We start from the raw sequence: 23,459 nt of genomic DNA on the forward strand, positions 1-23,459 counted from the left end.
ATTACTATTAAATTCTTAGGTAACCTTTTGGAAATTTTCTTGAATATTGACAAGCACGTTGATCTTTTTTGTTGTTTTTAAGGAAATGGGATGATATCATATGAATCATTCTGGAACTTGCTTTTATGTCTAGCACTGTATGGTAAATGTTTTTCTACGGTATTACATTTACCTGGACCTCATTCTTTCTAACAGCTACTAAGCATTCCAGTGTCTAAATCATAATTTTCAAAATCATTCCTCTACTGATGGAAACTGATGTTGTTTCCAAGTGTTTTTATTTTTTTATTTTAAAATAACGCTACAATACACATCCCAGCAGTAGAACTGCTGGCCAAATGATATACACATTTTTTTTTTTTTTTTTTTCGCGGTACGCGGGCCTCTCACTGTTGTGGCCTCTCCCGTTGCAGAGCACAGGCTCCGGACGCACAGGCTCAGCGGCCATGGCTCACGGGCCCAGCCGCTCCGCGGCATGTGGGATCTTCCCGGACCGGGGCACGAACCCGTGTCCCCTGCACCGGCAGGCGGACTCTCAACCACTGCACCACCAGGGAAGCCCTACACATTTTTAATGATTGCTAATTGCCTTCCCCAAAGACTGTGCTCATTTATATGTCCCCCAACAGTGTGTAAGAGAATCCTCCCCATGCTAAGGAGGAGATCTATAAAAAGCTGAAAGATTGTGCCCTCTGCTCCACCAAATACTAATTGATACATACAAGTGAGCTGTAAGGGAGGTTTCCAGGGATCTACCCGAGGGTCACAGTCATTTTAATTAATAATCTGAATGAGCACACAGATGGCAGGATAAGCACATCTGAAAGTAATATAAAGATTCTCACTGGGTTAGCTAATAGGACAGGTGACAGAATCAAGATGTCAAAAAAACCTCGACACTTAGCAATTACAGGACACACTAATGAGATTAAATTCAGTGTGGACAATGCAGAGTCCTACATTTAGGTACAAATACAAATTGTACAAGTAAAGGGTGGAGAAGGCCAGGTGCTACAAAGTAGGAATTCTCTCTCTTTTTTACCCAGTAGGAGATTGAGGCTCCGTGACATTGAGTCATAAACTGGTAAGTGGTAGAGCTGAGGTCTGAACCCAGGTTTGTTTGACTCCAAAACTGTCTCCACTATACCATGATGTTGCCTCACAGCTAAATAACAGCACATGTGAAAAAGACTGGAGTTGGGGGTAGCATATCATAGGTTCGTAATGAGTCCTTGGGCTTCATGAAAAGAGGAGTGTGTGCACAGCAAGGAAGGGGATGAGCCGGCCTCACTCTGTGGCCGTGAGGCGCACCTGGGGCCAGGTGTTCATTCCGAGCACTTCCACCTAAAAGGTCCATAAACCACCTCACATGTGTCCAAGGAGCAGCAGGGAGTGTGATGATAAGTGGAACTGAGTCCATGTCTTAGGAGAAAAACAGCAGATGTCTTGGAAAGCTTGAAGGCCTATCATGCTGAAGAAGGCTCAGCCTTACACTATGGGCTCCAGAAACCATAAATAGAAACTCTGAGTGGAAAATATAGACAGATGAGTTCTGTTCAATAAAAAAAACTTTCTAGCAATGAGAGATGCCGAAAAATGGAAGTAACTTTAGGGCTGTGGTATAATGGGAAATTTATATTTCGGCTTTGTCTCTGGCTCTTGGCACAGAACTCCTAAAACCCTTGGCATTTCCTGAGACATAAGGGTGACAGGAGCATCTTTTGCTCCAATGAGGCAACTCGTGGTGGGCCCCTAGCTAGCTTCAGGATGGGGCCGGTAGCTAGAAAGATCAAGCTTGATTAGAAGCTTGGCACTTTCAGCCCCACCCTGCAACCTTTCGGGAGGGGAGAGGGGCTGGAGATTGAATGAATTAATCAACCATACCCATGTGAGCTTCTGTATCAAGGTGCTGGGAGGGTGGTGCACCCAAAGAGGGCAGGGGAGCTCTGTGCCCCCATCCCCCATCCCTTGCCCTCTGCACCTCTTCCATTTGCTGTTCCCAAGTTGTATCCTTTGTAATAAATGGGTATGGTAAGTAAAGTGCTTTCCAGAGTTCTGTGAGTCATTTCAGTGAATTACTGAACCCGAGGAGGGGGGTTATGGGAACCCCTAACTTTGTAGCCCAGTTAGACGGATGTGTGGGTACCCTAGGGACCTGACACTTGCCACCGGTGTCTGAAGTGAGGGCAGCGTGTGGAACTGAGCCTGAAACCAGTGGAGTCTGACGCTAGCTCCAGGTGGTTACGGTCAGGATTGAACAGAATTGTAGGGGACTTAGCTGGTGATGGAACTGGTTGGTGTCCCGAGGAAAAACCCTATCAAGGGGGGAGCAAGTTTCCCATCACTGGAGATACATTCAGGCAGGGACAGAGGAGCTAACTGTTGGCAAAGTTGTTGCAGGGGTTCATGCCTTGGGTGGAGGATGGGCCTAGATGAACTCTACGGCAGGAAGGTGTGGTCCATGGATGGAGGATGGGCCTAGATGAACTCTACGGCAGGAAGGTGTGGTCTACAGATGGGTGCTGATCTGCCAACAGTCTGTGATGAAGTAGACAGCAGTGGAGAGCAAGTCTTAGGGGATTAGCTTCCCTAAACAGAACCCAGACCAATCCGGATGTTACTGATTTTGGTAGTGAATTGTATGAGTGGGTGCTGCAAACCGGTCATACGTCGTAGGACCACAGAGAGTCCTGCAACAGATTGGAAATAAAAAAGCAGGCCCTTCACCACACACAGTCTGAGAAGCACTGCTCAGAGCCTGGGCCTCACCGTGACGTCCTTATGACACGCCCCGTGTGTGTTTTCTCCACAGGAGTTACCAAAATTTGCAATCATCTTATGTATCTGTGTTATTTATTTATTTATTTATTTATTTATTTTTTTTTTTTTTTGCGGTACGCGGGCCTCTCACTGTTGTGGCCTCTCCCATTGCGGAGCACAGGCTCCGGACGCGCAAGCTCAGCGGCCATGGCTCACGGGCCCAGCCGCTCCGCGGCATGTGGGATCCTCCCAGACCGGGGCACGAACCCGTGTCCCCTGCATTGGCAGGCGGACTCTCAACCACTGCGCCACCAGGGAAGCCCTGTGTTATTTATTGACCACTCTCCTGCCTGTCTGTGAGCCCACGGGGGCAGGGACCCTAGCAGTCAGCAGTCTTATTCATTCCCGCATCACCAGCGCTCAGCCTGTCTGGCACCAAGAAGTGATCCTGCGTGTGGGTTGAATGAATGACTTGATGTATTATAGGAATAGCGCTCCTGATATAACTTATGTTTTTGGTAATGGTGAGCTAGGTTATTCGACCAAACCTCCCACTGAAGAAACTAAAAGCATTAGACAAATATTAAAGTCATCTCCTTAAAAGCACTGGAGAGCTTACAAGATAGTAAGGAATTACCAGTCAAAACAAAGGCAAGTGGGAACCCGGAGAGGTAAGTGGAGCATGGAAATTCTCTTTAGCTTGAAGACATCTATCGATCCTGGCAAAATTACTCTTGGGTTTTGGTGACCTCAAGAGGCAAGAGGGCAAAGAATCAAACCCCCAGGATCCACTGAAGTAGGTAGGTCTATAGGAGACCCACCCCACATTAAGCTGGGACCCCCAAAGGGTTACACATTCAAGAAAAGAGTGAACTGGAAGAGACCACCTTTACCCCAAAGACTCCAAGGAAGCCTGCCACAGTACTGAGTGGAGGAGTGTCTCTGAGGTGCTGTGACCACAAGCCAGCCTTCATGTAAAGTTGCAGCTCCATCCTGTATCTTGGCTTAAAGGGTTTATTTCAAGCTGGGACTTTAGTTTAAAGGTGTCTGGCAAAAGCAAATGCAAACCCTCCCTCTGATTCTGACACCAATTCTAATATGTGGTTTCCCCCCACACCACCAAGCAATTCTCCGACACCAGCTGGGTGTCCTGTAATTCAACTCAATTCTGACACTGTCTACCTGGAGACAGTGTCGGATCCCACAGGCTAAGGGCTCAGTCCTACAAGACTGCTTCTGACGTCTGCAACTTCTGCTGCAAACTGTAAATCCTGGTGGTCACCTGTGCTTCTGATCAACTGGCTATAGCTTGAAGGTTCCCATGACCCTCTCCTTGGGTTTGATTAATTTGCTAGAGCACAGACCTCAGAGAAACACTTGACTACTTAGATTACTAGTTTATTATAAAAGGATATAACTCAGGAACAGCCAGATGGAAGAGATGCATGGGGCAAGGTATGTGGATGTGGGAGGGGGTGTGGAGTGCCCATGCTCTCCGAGACGGCCATTCTTCTGGAATCTCCAGGTGTTCACCCATCTGGAAGCTCTCTAAACGCTGCCCTCTCAAGTTCTTATGGAGGCTGCATCCCATAGGCACGACTGATTAAATCATTGGCCTTTGGGGATTGAACTCACTCTCCAGCCCCTCTCCCCTCCCAGGAGGCTGGGGTTGGACTGAAGCGCTAACCCTCTAATCACGTGGTTGGTTTCTCTGGTGACCAGCCCCCATCCTTAGGAAACTTAAGGGCTTTCCAGAAATCACTTATTAACATAACAAAAGACACCATGATCACTCTCATTACTTAGAAAATTCCAAGGGTTTTAGGAGCTCTGTGCCAGGAAGAGGTACGAAGACCAAATATGTATTTCTTATTACAAATCACAGGATCACACTCTGTACCAAAAGGCAACACATCCTAAGCCTTATATTATTCCTAAAAAAGTCATCTTCAAGAACAACAAACAGCATACAATCAGGCAGCCAAGCACACAGAGGAGCACAGTACACCATGAGAATATGCCAGGAGAAAAATCTAACAGAGGGCCACAAAAACCCTCACATATTGGAATTATCAGTCACAGATAATAAAACCATTATACTGACTATGTTTAAAGAAATAAAAGACAAATTATCCGAAGGGAAGAGTAAACTCTAAAAAGTGACCAAGCAACCCTGGGTTAGGCAATGGTTTCTTAGATACCATAGGAGAAGCACAAGCAACAGAAGACAAGATAGATGAGCTAGATATTAGCAAATTAAGAAACTTTTATGCTTCAAGGCACACAATCAAGAAAGTGAGAATACAACCTAAGGAATGGGAGAAAATTTTGGCAAATCATATATCTGATAAGGGTCTAGTATCCATACTGTATCAATGCAACGATAAAAGGAAAAATAACTCAGTAATGAAATTGCTTTGCAATTTGTTCATGGGTTTGAAAAACTTCAAGCAGCGTGTTGAGCCTTCTAATGCACTAATTGCTTTAACAAACTCAGAGCAAGCCAGGTTTTTTTCCTCTGAGTCTCATGTTCCTCCACGGTCTTACACCAGGCTGGGCGCTGGCACTGGCCAGAGCTTTTAACTGAAGACCATGGATATAAACCCAGCCAAGGTGCTCCAATGGAGCACTCATGCTCGGTGGCTTTGGTGGAAACAAAATTTAAAACAGTATTTGAGCCCACAGAAGCAATCTGAGACAGGACTGTGTTTTGAATGCAACAGACCACAAGGATTTGTTAAATCAGTAACTCCACCAAATGGTTCTAAAGGTGTTAAGTGAACCGCCCATGGCCACACTGTTGGTGAGTTGCGGGGCCATGATTTGAACCCCAGCAGCCTGACTCTGGAGCCACTGTTGCCCATGATCCGCCAAAGGTGATTTCCAGTCCCTGACCTTGTCCTCTGGCATGTGGCATGGCCAGGTGACAGGGCCAGGCAGGAGTGTTTGATAACCAAAGTGCGTGGTGATCCTAGGACTGCATGAAGGCTCCATTTATGTTTTTCTGGGGAGTTGTGGATTTCCTCTAGACACTGGTTTTGGCAGGGGCCAGAGTTGTGCTTATGTGGGGGTGGGGAAAGCCAGTACAGTTTGTTCATTTCGGGCTGGGCTGAAGTTCTGAAAAATTTTGGTAGCAGAAAGATGTGTTGAGGTACAGCAACCTCTGGTATCTTCGGTACTTAGGTGCTCAAAGTAGATACTCGGCCTGGCAGCTGCTAGCTTTCTGAGCACTGGAGAATGAGGACTCGATGCTTCTGCTCCTGACTTAGCTCCTGGGACACCCTTGGCTGCTTGAGTCTGTGAGGATAAGACTGTCTTGTCTCAGGAGCAGGACCATTTGGGGAGGGCTGTTTCCAAGCTTCAGAAGCAAATTTCCCTGGGAGTTCTTTCTTCTATGAAGGTCAGTTGACATTATTCTGGATAAGAAGTATGTGGGCACCTATTCAGGGGTCCAGCCCAAGGTGGGACTGCCCCCTTTGCCTCACAGCAATGGTGAGGGTACCACGTCTGGGTGAAGGGCTTTGCTAAGTTAAGGCAAAGGTGAAGATGAGCAACAACTTCCTGAATGCTGTGGCTTTCAAGTTAAATCCATAGCCCATCACCAAGAAGGTGATTAAGGAAGTGGTCAGGAGGGCAAGGCTGGCCATACAGCACCACTTATGGGAACAACAACAACCATTATTACTATTACAGCTCTCACTCACTGAACTCTCACTAGACACTGGGCAGAGCGCTAATAGCTTTAAAAGCTTAGCTCACTGAATCCTCTTGATAATCCCAAGACCGTTTCCTCCTTACAGATGAAGAATCTGGGCTTCAGAAAGGCTGATTACTTGCCTAGGGTCACACAGCTAGGAGGTGGGGGAGCTGGAACTTGAACCCAGGCTTGCCTGATGCCAAAGCTGGGGGTGCTGAAGCACTGCAATGGGCTGCCTCTCAGAGAAGCAGCAAGGAAGAAAAAACTGGGGGGCTTAGATAGCACTCAGCAGTTCTGGGGGTAGACCCCAAGGGATGGAGTGGGCAGTGGAAGATTTAACAAAGAAAGGCCAGCAAGGTGAGTCCCTGTGGCCTATGGCGAGGATGACCAGCAGAGCCCAGAAAGAGGGCTTGGGCCCAAGCAGTGGCAGACAGGAATGGCCTCCTTTCTTGGTGTCTCCTCTGAATAAAGACGGTATCTTATAATCACAGTAATATTTTGCATCTCTCTCCTGGACCCCGACATTGCTCACACGGCAGTTCCAAGCCTACAAGCCTGGCAAAGGGTAAGAACTAGGGTTCCAGGGGCCATTCACAAAGGGTGCTGTGGCTGTGAATTTGTCTTTTGGTCCCATTGCTGGCAGACCACCTTCATGTGTCTACCTGGCTTTATTACAGATCTTTCAAAGGGTACGCGTCACTCTATTAATAGCACCTTCCATACAGAGAATGATGGCACTTTCCCTTCCTGTTTGCTTCAAGCAAAACTCTGAAGAGCCCTTCTGACCCCTTCCTGGGCTCCATTTAGGCAGGTGTTCTGTGGAAAAGAGGATCACAAGCTGCTCACGGCTGTATCACAGGCACCATGATTGTGTGCTTGGTGATGATACAGACTTCCTTACCTCATCTGAAGAGCCGTTTTCCACTCTGAACCTTCCAGCCCTTTGGATGGCTCCATCGGCATCACTAGAAATAAGCTGGGGGACAAAAGAGCACTCAGTTAGGAAGCTGGGTCACCATTTGCAATGCCCCTTCCATCTGTCCGTATCTGCCTATGAGTAAGTCAAATCCAGCGAGAGCTGGAGGGCCCAGCCTAGAGCTAACAGTCTCTTGGAAGCTCTATCAGCCACGCCCTCGTACAGGTGGGCCCCACAGTCTTTAGGAAGCTGAAGAGTGAGGAACACCTAACCCATAAGAGTGGAAAACAAAAGCATCAAATCTAAATTTGAACATATTCCAATACTGAAGCATTGAGGTGATGCTCCCCACAAGCTTAACCCACGTCACACGTGGACAAGCGTAGCTCACAGATGGCAACACCGAAAGCCAAGTCTCAAGTTCAGCTGCCTTCACAGGAAAGCCTAAAAAACAATTAATGGCTGGCAGAAACTCAAGGCTCTACTAACATCACAGAAAGCTCTTGTGCTTCATTCAGTTTCAAACAGTTTCCAAAAGGCCAATTAGTCCCTTCCAAGGCTGCCAGACTGTATTTTAGCTCCAGCAATGCGATGCTTGCAAATAGGCAGTCTCCATTCAAGGAGCTCGGTGCTAAAAAGAGATGAGGTAAAAAGAAATCAGTGCTTGGTGCATCAGTCCTAAAATCACTGACTCAAGATTTAACTTACTTTCTCCTAAATCTTCTAGATTTCTCAGTAGCAACTTAGGAAAATGCCATGTCTTTTTTTAACCTTTTAAATCTGCCCACAAATTTGCAGCAAAGATCTGCCAACAATTTCCATATCCCAGAAATCCCATTAGAACACACTTGCCCAGAGGGGCACTTCTCAAGTCTTACCCAGTAAAATGACACACAATTTCTTAAGAATGATTATCTCATATTTTTACTCGTGTTTCAGAGATATGAAAGTAAATGGAAAAATTTCAGGGAAAAACTCTACAACTTTTCCTAAGGAAAATTGTTTGAAAAAGATTGATAAACTTTTCCCGTGATAAATACAAAAATAATAGTATCTAATATTTATTGAGAGCTTCTACATGCCATGTACTCCTCTGGCCTTAACATGTGTTATCTCATTTAATTCTCATAAAAACAACACAAAGTAGGTACTATCATTATTCTAGTTTATGAGTGACGAAACTGAGGCAGAGAAAGGTTAAATAACTAGGCAAGGTTACATCTAAGTCAGTGGTGGGCCTGGGATGTGAACACAGGCAGTCAGATGCCAGAAGCCTGTTATCCTCATCTGACCACTACCCTACTTAACCCTCCTCCATGGAATGTCCATGATAAGGTCCTAACTTATATGTATACCTAACCTATATCCTGCAAAATCATTTCTAAAAACAATTACAAAGAAGATTTTTATGTATATGTTTAGCTTTTATATCATCAGATCATTACACTGTTGATAGACCGAAGATGGGCAACAGAGGCTACGTAGCAAAGGATTTAATTTGCCCAAAAAGAGGTCTGACCTTTGCGCTCAGCTCCTGCGAGGTGATCTCTAAGCCCTGGGAATGTCCTGCATGAGTGTCTGTTTGCTTGGGGACTTTGAGCCACATGGCAGAGTATGGTGGGAGCTTTGGGTCACACGGTATCAGGTCTACCTCTGGACACCAAGACTGAGAAAGGTTTCCCTGGTTGGTGATACTCCATGTGTACTGTCACACATTGTTGCCAGGAGCCGCAATCAATTACTAATGTCTGCCATAGGCGTATAAAGAGAGAGGGTGACACACATATCCCTGTATTAGAGGTTGGTAGATATAGTCCTCACTAGAGCCAGTCTCATCAAGGAATCAAAGGCTTGGGAGAAGACTGACCATCATTCACTGATTCAGTCATTCATTCACATAACAAGTATAAATAGTGGTGGACTATATTCCAGACACTGCTAGGCACAGGCTATGATTCCCTTTTCCTTTGCTGAGATTAGAACAAGAAGTTTATCGCTTACCTTGATTGAAAGGTTCAAAAAGAAGAAAGGAAGGACATGTTTAATGATTTGATGGTTAGAAAGAACTTAGCTTCCTCTGAACTATAATCACAAATCCATGAAGACCCTGAACTCCTGCCTTAGTCTAACACGTTTAACTCTATCACCGTCACCATCGCCACCACCACCATCTCCATCAGGTCACTGTCATCTCTCCCCTGGGTGACTGCAACCATCTCCTCACTGGCCTGTGCATCCACCCACCATCGCTTCTCTCCAAACCACTCTTCACATCAAAGCGCAGGGGATTCTGGCAACTGCGAATCTGATTGTCCCACGATCCCATCTCTATTGTCCCATCTCTATCCTGGCATCCCCCTCCTTCCCACCAGGGGACGTGCACGCACAGGACCCCCTCACCTGGAAGGTCTTCCTCTCCCCGCTTCCCCTCGTGAACTCCTTATCATTCAGTTCCACCACAGCTCCCATTGCTCAGACACCTTCCTTGACCTCACTGCCTGGGAAAAGCTCCCACTGCAAGTCTCAGAGAGGGCCTCAGGGTCCTGATTGCCATTCCTTTGTGCCATCACCTGATTCATGCCCATCTCTCCTCACGCACCCCCTCCACTCTCATTGAGAAGCTCCAGGAAGACGATGGTTTTCTCACCACTGCCTCTCCAGAGCTATGCTCACTGCCTGACATAGTATTGATACTCACTAAGTATTTATTACACAAGAAATCCATGAACAGATGAATGCCAAATCCCTGTGGAAATGACCAAAGGGATATAAGACTGGGAGAAAGATCTACTCTAGCCCCAGAAAGCAAGAAGGTTCATTACTCACCCAAGAAATTTCAAAGAGATTCTACCAGGTCTACGATGAAAGAAAGACCAAGGTGAAGGACAGACCAAATCACCTGAATCACCATTTGCAAGGGAAAGGTAGCCTGAGTAGTAACTTAGTCCAACTAAGGTCAAACTAACACTGCTGAGCTCATGCTGGCAGGGGCTGTCTGAGGTGAGGGTGGGTATTCGGGCAGTAGGTGGGAAGGAGACCTACCAGTCACACTGGGGAAGTGACTCTCACTGGCAAGTGGAATGGCAGCCCCAGAGCTCCGCTGCCCCACACCTCCCCAACCCCCAGCTGGCTCGGGCAGCTGGCTAAATAAACCAGAGGGTGCCGTGGAGGCTGGTGCTGATGAGGACTGGTACACCACCTGATGTGAAAGGGGACAGTGCTCCAGTGAATGAGGGGTTGAAAAAAATAACACTCCAGGAAAAAAATATCCTTTTAACACAGCAGAGAAGCTGTTTCTATCAGTAGTTTTCTTTCTATTATTCCTCATAAGCCTTTGATCTGACCAATTAAAACTATTAAAAATCTATAAACTCTTCCCTTTGTTGGAAGGAGATTTGACTCAGGAATGACACAATGTCTACTAGAACCCATCTAAATGTCCAGTACTGCACAACCAAGAAGTCCTCTCCTCCGACTCTTTCCACGTGGTACAGAGTTCTGGTTGCCGCCAAAATCCATTCTCACCATCTTCCATAGTAATGGAATTGTAGCCGGACATATGGCTAGACCACAGTTCCCTCAAGGTGGCCATGTGACTTCATATCCCCACTTGCAGGTGGGTCAAAGTCCCAGTGGCATGCAGGGATCCCAGCCCTTTAGAGAGGGGAGGTGCCCCCAGACGTGCTCTTTCCCTCCACTGGTTAAACCTCAATGACCAGAGAGACCTCGAAGTCCATACTGAAGACAGTGGGTTCATCCCAAGCCTGAATGTGTGGGGCACAGCCACCCAACAACTTAAAATGCTTGGCTCGATGTGACAGAGAAATACACTTGTTTTTAACTGCATTTTGATGTTCTAAGCCAACTATATACCCTATAACATACCCTACAAGGAAGAACAAAGAAAAAAATCATTAAACCTATGACAAGTCCATAATTAAAAATGTGGAAACTGACTTGAGGTATATGAGCAAATGTTCTAGGAAATATAATTTACTACAAAAAGCACAAGGAAATTTTAGGTCATCACTAATGGTAATAATTTGGGAGGATACTTGATCTATGAATATGGAACAATCTGTGATCAGCTTTCTGATGTAAAAGCATGGTTTCTGAATTTTGAAATGTAGACCACATTTCACAGTGACCATAGTGAATTCAAAATTAGATACTGAGAAGAAAATACCCCCAAAAGAGTAGATTAGAATATCAGTTTGAGATAAATAGAGGAAAATGATTATCAAAAACACAGAGAACATACCCGAGAGAAAAATGCAAGGAATAATGGACTGGGGTGTTATTAAGATGGTCTTTGGGCAGAGAACCCAAGGCCAACCAAATCATTCCGTAGACCAACTACCCTCTGGTAAGGTCCCCTACTAATGAGCTAGACCACAACTAGAGAATGCTTTTATTTACTGCAGACCAGCCCGAAAGGTTTAGAAACAAAGTAGAGAGCAAGGCAATCTGAGATCTCACCCCTCCAAAGCCAGCAGAGAGGAGGGAGTCAGGCAGTCTCCTCACACAGGAGTATACCTGGCCCTTTGTTATTCTTCAGGAGAAATGTCCAAAAAGGACATTCCCACATGTGCTCTGACCTTGGCAAGCGCTCTGCCTACCCAGGAGTTCAGTGACCAGTAAGATATTTTTTATCTGATCAGTCCAGATCTGCACTCCTAAAGGATGGAGTGAGGGAGAGGGTAAAATGAGGAAGTGGATAACGGGGAGTTCGGAACACCTCATAGAGGTCATTGGAGAGAACCGCACAGACAATCACAATAAATATCAATGGGCTACACTCCTCTGTTAAAGGAAGAAAGACTCAAGGATTGGAAATACAAATGAAATCCAACTAGCTGCAAGAGATAATAAAATAAAACAATACAATAAATACAATAAGATAATCCTGAAAAAGAAAGGCAAAGTTAAAAATATTCATGGTAAGTTGGGGAGAAAATGGTGAGGGAATAATAAAATCAGATGGTAGAACTTAGGAAAAAAATATCATTAAAAAAGTTATGGTACATGGATAGATAGATCTACTCACTCCCAAAATATAATAATTATAGACACTCATTATAAAACAAAACTCTTATAAATAGATGGAGTTTCTAAAATTATAATTATAATGGGGGATTTTAGTATATTTCTCTCTGATAGGTCAAGGCAAGAAATAGTAAGGAATTACAGAGGAATCAAATAATAAAATTAATAAGCATGATTTAATAGACATATACTGAATTTATCAAGGTACAAACAGAGAATACATACCTTTTAAGAAAATCTATTAAAGTTTTAAAAGCTGATCAAATATTGGATAAAAGCAAGCATGAATAAATTCTGCAAAACAGAAACTATACAGATGATTTTTTTAGTATAGTGCAACTGAATGAGAAATTAGTGTCAAAAGGATAAAAAAAGTGGGAAATTTTAAAATATACATCTGAAAAAACTCAAGTAAGAAAACTAAAATTGGACACTATCCAGACATCAACGAAAACGGTACCTATCAAAACAGATAATGCAATAGATGCTGTATTTACAGGAAAATTCATATCCTTAAATGATTTCATCATTAAATAAGAAAGAATAAAAACAATGAACTAAAGCATTAACTGCTAGAAGGTACAAAAAGAACAATGAAATACACCCAAGGAAAGCAGCGGGGAGGAATCAATAAAAGATCAGAGCAGAAATTACAGATTTAGAAAGGCAGTAGAATTGATAAACACATCCAAGAGATGGCCAGCAAGTCTGATTCTAAAAATCAAAGAGTGCTCACTTCGGCAGCATGTATACTAAAACTAGAATGATTCAGATAAGATTAGCATGGCCCCTAAGCAAGGATGACATGCAAATTTGTGAAGCATTCCATATTTTTATAAATTAGGACTTTGGGATTAACAGATATACACTACTATGTATAAAATAAACAACAAGGACTTACTGTATAGCACAGGGAACTATATTCAATATCTCGTAATAACTTATAATGAAAAAGAATCTGAAAAAAATATATATATACTGTATATACATAAATGTGTATATATACACATATATATAACTGAATCACTTTGCTGTACACCTGAAACTAACACAATAATGTAAATCAACTGTATTTCAATAAAATAAAGAAATAAATAAAAATCAAAGACAAACACAAATACACAGAGTGATAATAAAGAAAATATAACTGCTAAGCAGAAAAGAGATTTTTAAAAGTGTGAGAGAATACCATGTGCGACTATGCGACTATTACCAAAAACTTCAGTGAAATGGAAATTTTCTAGGAAAATATACATAATGAAGATTCTTTTAAGGAGAGGAAGAAACCTGAATATACCAATAACTGTAGAACTGGAGAGGTTGTCAGAACAACACCCCACAGAGGCAGTCCTGGCTCAGAGGGTCTTCAAGGAGGGGAAGGGCCCCATTTCCACCTGCCAGCCACACCCTCACTCACCAGGAACGCAGGGGAGAGTTTCCTTACAGAAGATACAAACAGCAGAATTCTTTTGAGTTTGTTTTGGTGCAGAAGTTCAGGGGAAGGGAATTAACATATATTTAACATCAGTAATGCTAAGAAAAAAGGACACGGTTTTTACATTATTTTATTTTGTCTAACGTTTCTAACCTGGTCATACACTAAAGGATCGGTACTGAGGAGGACTGCGCCCAAGAGAGAAAAGGGAAAAAGCAAATCAAATCATCGCTTGGTTAGGATCTGCCTGGTCCTGTGAGGAATTCCTTTAGAGTTCCTGCATTGGTCAATACTGGAGCCACTAGCCCCATTTAAATCTAATTTTAAATTAATTGAGATAAAAAACACTCACTTCCTCTGTTGCGCTGTCCGTATTTTAAGTGTTCAGTAGCCACAGGTGATGGCTACACTGGACAGAGCAAATGACAAATTTCCACAGTCACGGAAAGTTCTGCTTGACAGGACTGTGACATGCTGGACCTTGATGCAACTCTGTGTGACCAAGATCAATTCAGTTTCTCAGGCTGAAACACCTTCAGTTAGTTAAATACACTAAAAATGGTGGAAATTCATGTAATTTAATATCTGGAGTAGACGCTTTCTAATTTCAGCCAAACTGTAACTGATTCATTTAACAGTAAACAGTGTTCAATATCTTAGATGTTTTATTTCTGGAAAAAAGTAATATCCAAGCAATAATATCCATCTGTATGATTTAACAAATTAATGTAAAAGAAAAAATTAAAAAAGGAAGAATAAAGTGTTATTCATTAACTACTGTAAATAAAAGTATTATTAGTTTAATATTAGAGGCAATTAGATGAGAATATTTCCTAAATTAATACAAATACATAAATTTTCAAAAACAAAAGGCTCTTTCCTCTCTACTGAATTGCTTTGTTTCTTTGGGCTGGTGTCTGTTTCCATACCTTAAGCAGCGCTAGGATCCCTGCGATCTCTGCTTATCATGCACTGGGTACTTGGCATTCAGGTATATATAAGTCACAGAACAGTATTTTAACTTAGGAAAAAATCTTTTAAGATTTGTGTAAATTATATCTTTAAAAATAATATTTCAGATTTCCATCCCCTGTCCCTATCTCCTCTCTTTAAAATGAGTGGTTACAGGTGTGGGTTTTGGCACCCAACTGATCAGGTTCAAATCTCAGTTCCACACTTACTAGCTGTGTGACCTTGGGCAAATCACTCAATTTTTCCTCTCTAAATTTCATTTTCCCTATCTCTAAAATGAGGACAATGATTGTAGCCACTTTTAGGCTTGTGGAGACGATTCAATAATATAAAACATGGAATGAGCCTAGAATACTTTCTGGACATAGGAAGTGCTCAATCCTGTTATAACAATATGTATTTTAATAATAATATGATAATGATTAATATAAAATGCCCTGACTATTGTTAGTATGATTAAACCATTTCAGTGCTGCATTTACACTCTTGGAAGGTCTGTTTAAACATTTGTCATTCTTCCAATATTATTGAGAACTAACTTCTCAGGGTCTGTACTAACTGCTGGAATTATAAAGACAAATGCAACATGATCCCTACCCTGGAGGAGCACAGAGAGAGAGAGAAACACACATGTAAACAGATAAATCACACATAACCTGGTTAAATGCCAGAGCACAGAAGTAAGGATGGAGCACTGGGGGCAGTCAGAGGCTGGAGAGACAACTCTGCCTTGGGGAGCGAAGATTTTGTCGCTATAATGCAATTTATTCTGGAAGATGTACAGGACCTTTGAGAAATGATTTCCAACATAAGTAGATTTTTAAAACTACAAATACTGGTCAAGGAGACCATCTGCATACACAAATCACAGACATGTAGACACCCTGACACACATCCATACCCCTGACTTAGAAAGTATGGCTCAGAAGGGAAGAAAGAAAGTTAAAATGTTTCCATCAGAAAAAGGTGGGGAGATAAGGCCTGAACATGGGTGGAATAAGCCATCCCCTGACTGGCGAGTGCTGCTCCTGGGCCCCTGGTTCACTTCTCCTGGTCAGTCTGGGTCACTTCCGCTGTCTGCAGCGAGAGGCAAGGGAGTGGAGACGGGGACCAGAGGAGATGTTTTCTTCCTCCCACTCTTCACCTCCATCCTCTTCTGCCTGTGCCATGGGGTGGAGAAAAGATTTGGGAGGTTGGGCAGCTAGAGTGCTGAGCACCAGGGCACATGTTAGAGAACCTGAATTGGTTAGAAGATTCTCCAGCTAGGAAGATAATTGTTGGCTAAAGAACAACCAAGGCCTCGGATCTGGGCTCAGACTTATCATCCACATCTCTGGCCATCATCCTCAGCAAACTCAACGTCCATCACAATGATGTATCTGATGTCTTGAGCTCACGTCCTTCAGCTGTCTCAAATCTAATGACCTCACTTAACTCCATGGCTTTGTCATCCACTACTAAGACCCCAAACCTGCTCTCACTCACACTGGTATAGATTTGTCATCACAGTACCTGACTTATAACCCACACTGGCTCTTTCCGGTACACATTCTAGCTGGGGATCTGTGGTTAATCACACAACACTGCATTTAATAACACACAGACCTTCGTACTGCTGAGTTCTACTCAAGCCCACCAAGGCAAGTCCCAGTTTTCAATCACCTCTTACCAAGTAAACTCTCATGCTTCCCTTCTGTGTTCAAAGAAACATATTTCCATATGACTAGGCCGACGACAAGCTCATGCTTCTTGACCATGGCTAGATCTTCACTACCACTCCCCAGTTCTTTTATCCATTCCTTTTTCACTTCCCATTACATCTCCCATCTTGGCCCTGACTTTTCAATCACCAAATCACCACTCCAGAAACACCTTTTCTTCCAAGCAATGACTTCTCCACCTATTCTATTGAGAAATCTGAGGCAAGTCAGGATGAGTACTGTCATCTAACCCTCCATCTCAAACGCTATCCATCTTGGTTTCTCATTAAAATAGTATCTGACTAGGGGCTTCCCTGGTGGCACAGTGGTTGAGAGTCCGCCTGCCGCTGCAGGGGACATGGGTTCGTGCCCCGGTCCGGGAGGATCCCACATGCCGTGGAGCAGCTGGGCCCGTGCGCCATGGCCGCTGAGCCTGTGCGTCTGGAGCCTGTGCTCCGCAACGGGAGAGGCCACAGCAGTGAGAGGCCCGCATACCGTAAAAAATAATAATAATAATAATAATAATATCTGACTAGTCCCTGATACTCAAATTCCCAGTAAAATATTTGTGAAGATTCAGCACAAAAGATGACAATTCATGAGTCTGAAGACTGATTGTCCACCCTATGGCCAAAATATCAGGACATTTTCTACTTACTGTATGGCCAATGGAGAAAAGAACTGGGAAACATATTCGGTCACTGACTTGGTTGCCCAAAACAGAGCAAATCTGTGGTCATTACAGAAAGCTGGATGGCAGTTTATTTTTCTCTTCACCACCTCCTCTGGACTAAGAAACACTGGGTCTATATGAAGAGTAACAATAAAACATTAGGCGTCATCCTTTTACTGCACAGGTACTGCATTTTAAGGTAGTCCCAGCCATTGCAGCACCTTTTTCTCTCCAAGAACACATTGGGAAAGATGTGGGGAGGGAGGGAGACAAAGTCCACGTTAGAAAATGCAGTCTTCATAAGCAACGTGCCATAGGTAGGGAGACAGACCGGAAGGGTCCTGGTAGCAGAGCACCCTGGGGAACATGGTTTTGTCAATATGCCAAGCTGCTGGGCGCACCCAAGTGTGGTTGGGATGGGGGGAGATAGAACCTTCTTAATCTCCATCCTGTTCTTTAATCTACACAGATGGTATTCTCTCAAGCTTATGTAAAGAGCTAAGCAAACATTACTTTAATACTCCTCTTCCAACCAGACTGCTACCTGGAGCCCCCTAAGTCCTGGCTATATGTATAAATTCTAGAGCTACTCGTTCAGAGCAGCAAAAAGCCAAGCATGGAGAACATCCTATCTCATTCCAGCAGAGCTTTACAAGATAAATGCCAGCTAGATTCTGGATATTGATCAGGGAGCTTTGCACAACCACTGGCCATCCAGATGTTTGGTTCAGAGAAGCTGCAGTACCCAAAAGGACAATGAGAGCTCAGGCCATTGTACATTCTGTCTGTTGAAAATACAAGGTCTGAATAGCTCTTTGTTTTTGTTTGAAGATTTTGTAAAAAGGAAAAAAAAAATCACCAACATGGGAGTTATGAAAAAAAAATGCTACATATGATCCTGAAAACTAAAAAAGGAAGCTCATCATTTTTTACTATGAAACCAAAATAAAAGTTTAGAAAAGCGGTTGTTGTCCTCAATAAGACAGAAGACAATTTTTGCAACAAGTGCATAAAGCTTGTGGAAGAGGGCAAGATAAAAGAGGACAAAATATGCAAATGCAGGATTAAAATCCTCATTGGAGGAGGAAAGCAAAACATTTACTGAAGAAAACAGAGACAGTAGGATGTTTACCATTTGAGATGCCTTTCCGAAATGAAAAGGAACAAAACAAAATGAAAATAATGAGAAAGAAAAGACAGCTAAAGAGGACAGAAAAAAGATCTTCCTTATCGTTTCAAGGGGAAAAAATGAGCAATAATCAAAGATACACCTGAAGAAAATATTCATCCGTGACGTAAGACCTGGGTCCAAGATTTGCAAAGATGCAATATTTTAGGAAAAACTGGTGAGAAGAGAAAGACACAGAGAAACTATGGGAAACATTTTTAAAATAAAAGAATAAAGAAGAAGGTTTGAGAAAGATCTAGGCAGGAAAGGTTTCCGAGAAAGAAAATAAACTAAACTGTCTCAGGCTTCTTTCTGAACACTAAAGGGCAGAAAGTAACTGTACTGGCTTGAATGGTGTTCCCCGCCCCCTGCCGCCACTTTACATCCACCTGGAACCTCAGAATGCGCTCTTATTTGCAAAGAGGGCCTTTGTAGATGTAATTAAGTAAATTAAGATGAGGTCACTGAATTAGGGTGGGACCTAAGTCCAATGGCTGGTGTCTTTATAAGAGAAAAGAGGGAGACACAGTTACAGAAATGCAGGTCAGGAGGCCATGTGAAGCAGAGATTGGAGTGATGCAGCTACAAGCCAAAGGATGTCAGGGATTGCTGGCAACCATGGAAGCTGGAAGAGGCAAGGGAGGATTTCTCCCTCGAACCTTCAGAGGGAGTGTGGCCCTGCCAACATCTTGACTTCAGACTTCTAGCCTCCAGAACTACGAGAGAGTAAATTTCTGTTGTTTTAAGCCATTCAGTTTGTGGTAATTTGTTACGGCAGGCCTAGGAAAACAATACAGTAACAGATCAAAATTTGTAAATTTTTTTGAAAATTTTATTTATTTATTTATTTATTTTTGGCTGCATTGGGTCTTCGTTGCTGCGCACGGGCTTTCTCTAGTTGCAGCAAGTGGGGGCTACTCTTCGTCGTGGTGCGCGGGCTTCTCATTGCACTGGCTTCTCTTGTTGCGGAGCACGGGCTCTAGGCACGTGGGCTTCAGTAGTTGTGGCTTTCAGGCTCTACAGCACAGGCTCAGTAATTGTGGCACATGGGCTTGGTTGCTCCACGGCATGTGGGATCTTCCCGGACCAGGGATCAAACCTGTGTCCCCTGCATTGGCAGGCGGATTCGTAACCACTGTGCCACCAGGGAAGTCCCCAACATTTGTGAATTTTTAAGAGAGAAAGGTGATGACTCAGAAATTTAAAAACCAACCAAGCTGTTCTTATGGAAGGCATAGCTCAAGACGTTCTCAGACACACAATGATTGAGAAAAGATAACCCTCACATACTGCCTAAAAAACTTACCTGGAATTGCAGGATAAGGATCCCTGCAACCATGATATTTACTATGGTTCTGGAGTCCTAGCCAGTGCGTAGCCAATCAGACATACAGAAGAAATGAGATTTAGATGGAAGAAGACAAATTTGTTTGCGGAAGAGTATCTATGACTTCAAAAAGAGATTACTTTGTTTTTAAGTAAAGAAGCACAAAAAAATATATAGAACCATTTTGTATATAAATTTAATTACTAAAGGGACACACACTAAATCTTTATAGTGATTATCCATAAGTGGTAGGATTACAGACTAATTTAATTTTCCAGTGCTTTTTCACTATATTTCAAATTTTCTATAATGAGCATGTATTCCTTTTAAAATCAGAAAAGTATGTTTAAAAGTATATCGGCATGCATGTGCACATACACACACAGAGAATGGAAAGTAATATAAAAATTTAAGAAAAGAAAAAAATTGATCAGACACCAGATTTTTAGCAAAATTGATCTTTTAGCTAATACATAGACATTTGGCAGTGAGCTAGATGCCACTGGGGATACAACAAAAAAGAACCATGAGTTCTGCCCACTGAAAAGGTATAAGAAATGCACACAAATAATTTCAGTGTAAAATATGACAGGTGACATAGAGAAATGCAAAGAATTGCAGGGTTCTAAAGAGTGAAAGATGATTTCCCCATAGGGGAAGCAGGTAAGGCTGCATGGAAAACAGCCCTGGTAGAGGCGTATTTCAAGAAGGCATTTTAGAAGGACGGAGAGGCATAAAAAAGCCCCAGAGGCCTGGGTGACGGTGAGTAAAGAGGCCTATTTGGCTGGATCATGGGCCAGAGGCGTGAAGGCTCCAAAGATTGGTTGGAGGCATTTTTGGAAAGCTGAAAGCTCTATTCCATAAGCAAAGGAGAGATGTGAAGGCTTTTTGTTGTTGTTTTGTTGTTGTTGTTATTTGTTTGAAAGCATAAGTATGATGCTGACAGAGTGGGACATTTGGGAAAGTACTCTTTGTAGCATTAAGGAAATCATCCCCCAGAATCAGCTTAACTACAGCTGAGGATCCTGACAAACTGGATGTTCTTATCAAAACTTGTTGAATGGAATCTCTGAGAAGTCAGGGAGACCAAGAAGAACTGCCGGAAGCTCAGAGAAGGAGGAAATGACACAAATGCCACTCCAAAAAGGGAGTTCATAGAAGCAAACATGCCTGTCCTTTTCCTATTCCTATCTCCTTAAGAGATCAAATGAGAAACATGTAAGGAATTAAAAGTCACTTTCACAATGGAAGCTTGTAAAAAAAATGCACACTATTTGGTTCACTCCAGGCATGTCAAATCAGAGCCTGAATGTTAAACAAGTTCCTCAAGTGATTTTTATGCACCGTAAAGTATGAGGGGCACTGGAGCACAGCCTATAACAATGGGGAGATTACAGAACTTTTAAATAAATACAACCTACTGTGCATAAGACAGGGGGACAAGCTCTGCAACTTACTAGTTATGTGACTTTGGACAAGTTAATCTCTTTGAACTTCAGTTAACTCATCTATAAAATGAGGGTAACAAAAGTATCTATACCTCATCAGATAGTTGTGAAATTTATATTAGTACATATATATAATACATATTTCCATGCATACATATATATACGTATATATGTCTGTCTATCTATCTATCTATCTATCATCTCCTCAAAAGACTGTCTGGCATTGTGAGTGCACATCCATGTGAATAAGAGCAACTTACCCATGAAATCTTTTGAGAACATATAACCAACAGGATTTGGTAAGAGATTGGATGTGGGCTATGGGTGAGCTCCTGGTTTCTGATATTAGCAACGGAAGGAAGGGTAGAGCCATTTACCCAGTGGTGTGGGTGGGCAAAGAGCAACGACGGTGAGTTCCGTAGTGGGCGTTTTAAGGTTCAGTTGCCCATGGAAATGACCAGTGGACATTTGGGCAGGTGGTCCTATATGCTGTGGGCAGAGACCTGGGAAGAATATATGGATCTGTGAGTCACCAGCCTAAAGACAGTACCTGAAGCCATGGGATAGGAAAGATGACGAGGGAGAGCAGACAGAGTGAGAAGAGAACCCTGAGGAGCATCCAAATTCAAGGGCCAGGCAGAAGAGAAGAGCTCCCTACAAGAAGCTGAGAAGGTGCAGTAGGCAGGCAGAAGGAGAAGCACGAGTGAGCAGAGGCGCAGAGGCCAAGGGAGGGGAAAGTTTTAACAGGGCGCATGTGCAGAGTGGGCCTGTGAGCTAAAGACTGAACGCGTCACCTGGATTTGGTAGCAGAAAGGTCTCTGGTGACTTTGGCAAGAGCAGGCTCAGTGGGAACAAGAAGGGGAAGCATCCAAAGGCGAATTTGCAAGGGAATTTGTGGAACTATCGTGGGGATCAAAAGGAGAATTTAGAGGGGCTGAAATGTACTCCCAACATAATAAAAAAGTCTTCACATCTATTAAGCAAACACAGCCTGAGATTATGTTTTAAAAGATTGCAACACAGTGATAACTGCGAAAGACTAATTAAAAAGCTGAGGCCAAAAAGCATACAATCCTTTTCTTACACATAAAGGAGCCCAAAGTAACTGCTTTAATTAAATATGTAAAATAGTTCAATATAAAAATAAGAATATTCGTTGAGGCATGAAACTGGGAGCCCTTTTTGGTAAGTCAGTCACGGCAGGCTACACTGGATTTGGGCATGACTTTCCCTAAATTCACCCAGTGGGGGACAAAAGGGGAGCAAATTTTAAAACCACAGATATTCTCCTCTCCTACAAAGAGGGTGAAGCTGCTCCAACCCACGGAATGGATATGTACCCCAACAAAATACGGACTTGCTCCAAGACAGGAGAAAGCCGAAGACAAGGGTCTCAGCTTAGGGGTGCTGAGACAGACCCGAAAGAAGCCTCAAATGCTCTGGGTCCCACACCCCCGGGGAAATTTGTCCCAAGTTGCCTACCAGGGGGCAGCTAATAAGTTAAAAGCATTAGACTTGGTTCTGAGGGTCTAACAAAGAGCTATGACTGTTCAGAGCCCACATGGTGAAAGGTTGGCCAAAAAATAAGATTCATTTTCAAGGTAACAGCATTAAAAGAAGTAAAAGGGTGTTTTTCAAATTCTTGGGTCTCTGTTCATGGCTGTCAAGTACTACATTTTTGATGGTAGACCTGCCTGAATTCAGAAGTAAACACAGGTTCTTAAAAATACCTTTCAGAAAACTGAAAATATTTTGCATTCATAAGAGCAGTATACAAAGGTATATAACATTATATATATATTTTAAAAATAAATTTATTTATTTATTTATGGCTGCATTGGGTCTTTGTTGCTGCACGCAGGCTTTCTCTAGTTGCGGCGAGCGGGGGCTACTCTTCGTCGCGGTGCACAGGCTTCTTGTTGTGGTGGCTTCTCTTGTTGCAGAGCATGGGCTCTAGGCACGCGGGCTTTGGTAGTTGTGGCATGCAGGCTCAGTAGTTGTGGCACACGGGCTTAGTTGCTCCGCGGCACATGGGATCTTCCCAGACGAGGGCTTGAACCCATGTCCCCTGCATTGGCAGGCGGATTCTTAACCACTGCGCCACTAGGGAAGTCCCAACATTATATATTTTTGATCAAGCTTAAAATTTATTTTTGCTACAACTGACGATACATACCGCTGAGCCTGGTCTGTCTTACTAAAAGTTGAGCTGGGCACATGACAGGACCTGGTATAGGGCAGAGGTCACCTTGGCACAAGTAAGTTGTGAGAGGCAACGGATATCACCAAGCAGACACTTAAGAAAGACTGGGTGTTT

General features: G+C 43.2%; 1 protein-coding gene across 3 annotated transcripts in view; it reads right to left on the bottom strand.

Moving 5' to 3' along the window:
- The window catches only part of GARNL3 (GTPase activating Rap/RanGAP domain like 3), a gene marked incomplete at both ends in the record, with an annotated part of 155,540 nt that overhangs the window by 76,826 nt on the left and 55,255 nt on the right, over window positions 1-23,459 (bottom strand). For all 3 annotated transcript variants that reach the window (XM_079706783.1, XM_079706781.1, XM_079706782.1), the window contains one exon: window positions 7,359-7,433. In XM_079706783.1, coding sequence (XP_079562909.1) covers window positions 7,359-7,433 — 75 coding nt within the window. The remainder of the gene's footprint in view (window positions 1-7,358; window positions 7,434-23,459) is intronic.

The sequence above is a fragment of the Hyperoodon ampullatus genome (assembly GCF_949752795.1).
Source record: "Hyperoodon ampullatus genome assembly, chromosome: 6".
Classification (NCBI taxonomy): Eukaryota; Metazoa; Chordata; class Mammalia; order Artiodactyla; family Ziphiidae; genus Hyperoodon; species Hyperoodon ampullatus.